Source organism: Cyberlindnera jadinii, assembly GCF_001661405.1.
Source record: "Cyberlindnera jadinii NRRL Y-1542 unplaced genomic scaffold CYBJAscaffold_14, whole genome shotgun sequence".
NCBI lineage: Eukaryota > Fungi > Ascomycota > Saccharomycetes > Phaffomycetales > Wickerhamomycetaceae > Williopsis > Williopsis jadinii.
The window spans coordinates 278,960-282,991 of NW_017963665.1; the positions used below are offsets into that span (position 1 = coordinate 278,960).

The following is a 4,032-nucleotide window of genomic DNA, read 5'->3' on the forward strand; positions in this document are numbered from 1 at the left end:
TCTGGTTTTTAACTATTGTAGGCGCTACATATGCCCCTACAGCCGTGGAATGTCCAAATCATCCTCTCTTGAGATACGGACAGGTGAATTTGATACCATAAAACCATTTATGTTTTGCATCTTGTTGTTTAGACTGTGATGAACTAATGAATAAAGACAACGAGTGAAGATGAGAGGCTGTACATCACCAATAGACAGACCTTGACAGAAATGTCGTTACAGAAGTTTCTCAACAGGGTGAAAATACCAGGTTTGGACGTTAAACGGTTTACACTATCAACATCAAAACCTTTGAACTTGGCCATTGCAATATCAGGTGGAGGGTATAGAGCGTCGTTAACAGCGTTGGGGTTTTTGACAGCTTTGGATGATAGATCCAGTAGGTCTATGGATGAAGGCCATCTTGGTGGTCTTTTGCAATCGGCCTCGTATATCAGTTCGATATCTGGCGGCACTTGGACTTTGATGTCACTTTCACTCAGTGATTTCATACCTTTGGTGAGGTTGCGTAACGAATGGGATATCAACGAACCGTTGCTAGAAGGGGTTCCTAGTTTGAAGATGATGGATGTCAGTAGGAACGAGATCCAAGTACTCCCACCAGAAATTCGTGCTGTTGACGACTCTGAGTTTTATGACAAATTGAACAACAATCGTAATAAAAGAGACTTTGGTACCACTGGGGATGAGTCTTTTGATGATTTTTACGCATATATGGAGCTCTTGCCAGATCTTGATGAAAGTTCACACTTGGTGGAGAGAGATGAACTGAAAAAGGATGACACTGACTGGTTAGAAACGTTCAAGACATTCTTTAGGGACATGTTCAAGAAGAAAGAGGATGCAAAAACCGTCCAGAATCTCCTCCCTGACGTTGAATTTGCACCTGTACTCTCCTTTAAAAGTATGAAAAAGATTCTTAACTTCTACAAGAACCTTCATGTTGAAGTCCGAGCCAAAAAAGCCGCTGGATTTCCAGTCTCCTTCACGGATTACTGGGGGAGGGCATTATCAAGACGAGTGTTTCCAAAGAGTGCAAGAGCACCTAATACAACTTTATCTGGAGTTATAGATCTTCCGTCATTCAAAAGGTATCAACAACCGTATCCAGTGATTATATCAAACCTTCGTGAACCAGGGATCGAAACAACTAGTGTGAATTCAAGTATCTTTGAGTTTACGCCATATGAATTTGGTTCTTGGGATTCTCAAATGTTCGTGAAGATGAAATACTTAGGGTCATCAATGTACGATGGACGGCCGCTTATCCACATCAATAACCGTTCAGTTTGCTATGTTGGATTTGACAATGCGGGGTTCATTACAGGAACATCTTCTTCATTGTTCAACAACGTTTTGATCTACATCTGGAACCTCGCTGCTTCTTCAACAAGGGACAACTTTAGAGCAATCAAAGCAGTTCTAAACACGTTCGGTTTAACTTCAACGCAGGACACTGTTGATCCAAAAAAGCACCCAGATTATGCATTGTACTCTCCTAACCCGTTTTTCAGGTATGGCGATGCTAAACTGTCACCAATTTACAATTCGAAGCACCTGTTCATGGTTGATGGAGGTGAGGATGGCCAGAATATACCATATCAACCATTTTTACAGCCTGATCGTCAAGTTGATGTGATTCTCTCCGTGGATTCAACCTCAGATACGGAAGGATGGCCGAATGGAACTATAGTTGAAAATACATATTTGAGATATAACGATTCAGGTCATACTACAACAACAATCACAGTAAATGGGATGATTAAAAACATCAATTTGTTTCCTGAGATTCCAACACCAAGTGAATTCGTTGCCCAAGGTTTGAACAAAAGACCAGTGTTTTTCGGCTGCCACCTTGAGAAATACAGACAGAGATACGACTCACTACCAAAGTCAAGATATGTGAATTCATTCTTGCCTCCCATTGTTGGACTTTTCTCTAACAGTGAGTACTCATATTCCTCAAATACATCAACTTTTCGAGTTTCTTATGACGATGCTGAAATGAGCAAGATGATACAAAATGCCTATAATATTGCCACCTATGCCAATTCCACCATCGATAGAGATTATCCACGTTGTATCGGTTGTATCTTGATAAAGAGAGAATTCGACAGAAAGGAGAGAAGTCTAAGCTTGTTGAATAACATGACACTCCCAGAGTTTTGTTACAACTGTTACTCAAAGTATTGCTACAATTAACTTCAGAGAAATATAAAATTAACATCATTATTTGAAGGATAGTGGAATTATGACACCAGACACCGTATCAAAAATTAAGAATATAAAGATTCGTGAAAAATCCAACGAGATCAACTCAATGCTTCTTGCATTGCTATCATATCAGTCTTGTTACTTGACTTTGCATGATTTGAAGAGGACGTTTCATACTGAGTACCTGAAACATCACTTGCAGCCTTTTCAACGTCACCGGAACTTGGCATGAAGATAACTTTAGAGCCAGAAGATCTCGCCATATTTTGCATAGCGTCCAAGTATCTAATTTGCATAGCAGGCTTAGAAGCGAGAATATCAGCAGCTTGTCTCATCAATTTGGCACTCTCAACTTCAGCCTTTGCAGTGATGATCTTTGACTCACCGATTCTCTTCGCCTGAGCTGCTTGGGATAAAGAATTTGTAATTGTAGAATCCAATTGTAAATCCTTGATGAGGATTGATTCTACAGATACACCCCAATCCGCAGCAATATGTTGGATGATTTCTTCAATGGCTTCTGCAATCTCCTCACGACGTTCGATAACGTCTTGTAGTAGTCTTGCACCAATGACATCTCTCAACGTGGTTTGCGTTCTTTCAGAGATTGCTTCTGAAATATCAGAGATACCAAACACAGCCTTCTGAGGATCCACAATGTTGTAGTAAACGACAGATTTGATACCAACGTTAACGTTATCCTTGGTCATACAGACCTGGGAAGGAATCTCTTGAACCTCAGTCTTGATACTCACAGTATACAGCTTCTCTGAAAAGATGTTCACGTAAGTGGAACCAGGATCAACAACTCTTGCCAACTCACCGAACTTAGTAACCAGACCAACGGTACCTTGCTTGACATCAGTGTATGGGTTTGAACAACAACAACATGGAATTATACCCAATGATCCGAAAAACGAACCGAATCCATTAACCATTGATTGGTAAAAACCTTCGGGCTGGGTGTCATAGACTTTGGCATATGACATCTTGATGTTGGATCTGATGGGTGGGGTACTGATATATTCCTGTTCTTGAGGTGGCTGGAATGTAGTATTATCACCGTTTGACGGTGAAAAATCGTCCTGGACGTCTTTGGAATACTTTGGTTGTAAGTTAGTGCTCATCTTTGTGTTGTTTCTTGTTGAATATGGATAAGGAGAACACCAACTGGGCAAATATTGGAGGAGGGGGGAGGGTGAACTTGGCAAGTATTTATACACCTGAGCTTCGATGATTAACCTTTATTATCCACTGCAGCACCACGTACATCCTACATAATACGACTCCTGCATCATTGTCGATCTGTATGACTATCCTCGGCTGAGTAAACAAAAGAAGATGATAAGAATCAATAACACATGACGTTGATTCGATAATTCAATGACCATCAACACAACGTGCTCTACGAACTTCATCATCCAGTGCCATGGGAGTTCGCAATCATTGCCGCAGTCTCATTGCCCACGGAGCTAAGTTCATGTGCGCCGGGGGTTCAAGCCCTACACAGCTTTCATTGTTATGACCACTTCGCCAGGAGATGGCACGAAATGATGCGTGGTCACAGACAATGTGAACAGCACAGCCTTCACCCAACAAGATGTGTTTTGACATTCGTTACAATGCAAACAGATGGCTCTTTAACAAAAATTGGTAACTGTCAAAAACTGTCAACCCTAATGTCCGTTACCTCATGGCACGTTAGCAATGCTAATTTGAGTTTCAAAAGCACCGACGACGCGGATTGGACCGTTTATGGCCCCGATGATTAAGCCCCGACCATTAGCCCCGATCAATTGGTCGTGTTATTACCAGTGT

The 4,032-nt window shown here is 41.3% G+C and overlaps 4 protein-coding genes across 4 annotated transcripts in view; 3 read left to right on the forward strand and 1 right to left on the reverse strand.

Moving 5' to 3' along the window:
* The window catches only part of RRP42 (exosome non-catalytic core subunit RRP42), a gene marked incomplete at its 3' end in the record, with an annotated part of 1,695 nt that extends 1,623 nt beyond the window's left edge, over positions 1-72 (forward strand). The window contains exon 2 of the mRNA XM_020217541.1: positions 43-72. Within this exon, the coding sequence (XP_020068863.1) occupies positions 43-72 (30 nt within the window). The remainder of the gene's footprint in view (positions 1-42) is intronic.
* On the forward strand, positions 1-2,251 carry CYBJADRAFT_28533 (FabD/lysophospholipase-like protein). The gene is made up of 2 exons (XM_020217630.1): positions 1-83; positions 157-2,251. The coding sequence occupies exon 2, from the start codon at positions 211-213 to the stop codon at positions 2,200-2,202; it is 1,992 nt and encodes a 663-aa protein (XP_020068864.1). The 5' UTR covers positions 1-83; positions 157-210; the 3' UTR covers positions 2,203-2,251.
* A 1-nt stretch (position 2,252) lies between these two features.
* Positions 2,253-3,399, reverse strand: CYBJADRAFT_28555 (erythrocyte band 7 integral membrane protein.2b). Its single transcript, XM_020217631.1, has 2 exons — positions 3,297-3,399; positions 2,253-3,197 (listed from the first exon to the last, which is right to left on the reverse strand). The coding sequence occupies exons 1-2, from the start codon at positions 3,339-3,341 to the stop codon at positions 2,313-2,315; spliced, it is 930 nt and encodes a 309-aa protein (XP_020068865.1). The 5' UTR covers positions 3,342-3,399; the 3' UTR covers positions 2,253-2,312.
* A 225-nt stretch (positions 3,400-3,624) lies between these two features.
* TRA1 (histone acetyltransferase TRA1) overlaps positions 3,625-4,032 on the forward strand; it is a 12,096-nt gene continuing 11,688 nt past the window's right edge. The window contains exon 1 of the mRNA XM_020213197.1: positions 3,625-4,032. Within this exon, the coding sequence (XP_020068866.1) occupies positions 3,970-4,032 (63 nt within the window). The 5' untranslated portion in view covers positions 3,625-3,969.

Bases quoted from the DNA above. Each gene is read 5' to 3' on its own strand.
- CYBJADRAFT_28555 (XM_020217631.1), bottom strand. From the start codon at position 3,341: ATGAGCACTAACTTACAACCAAAGTATTCCAAAGACGTCCAGGAC. The intron at 3,198-3,296 runs GATTTTTCACCG...ATCAAGATGTCA, and splicing joins ATTCCAAAGACGTCCAGGAC to TATGCCAAAGTCTATGACAC.
- CYBJADRAFT_28533 (XM_020217630.1), top strand. From the start codon at position 211: ATGTCGTTACAGAAGTTTCTCAACAGGGTGAAAATACCAGGTTTGGAC.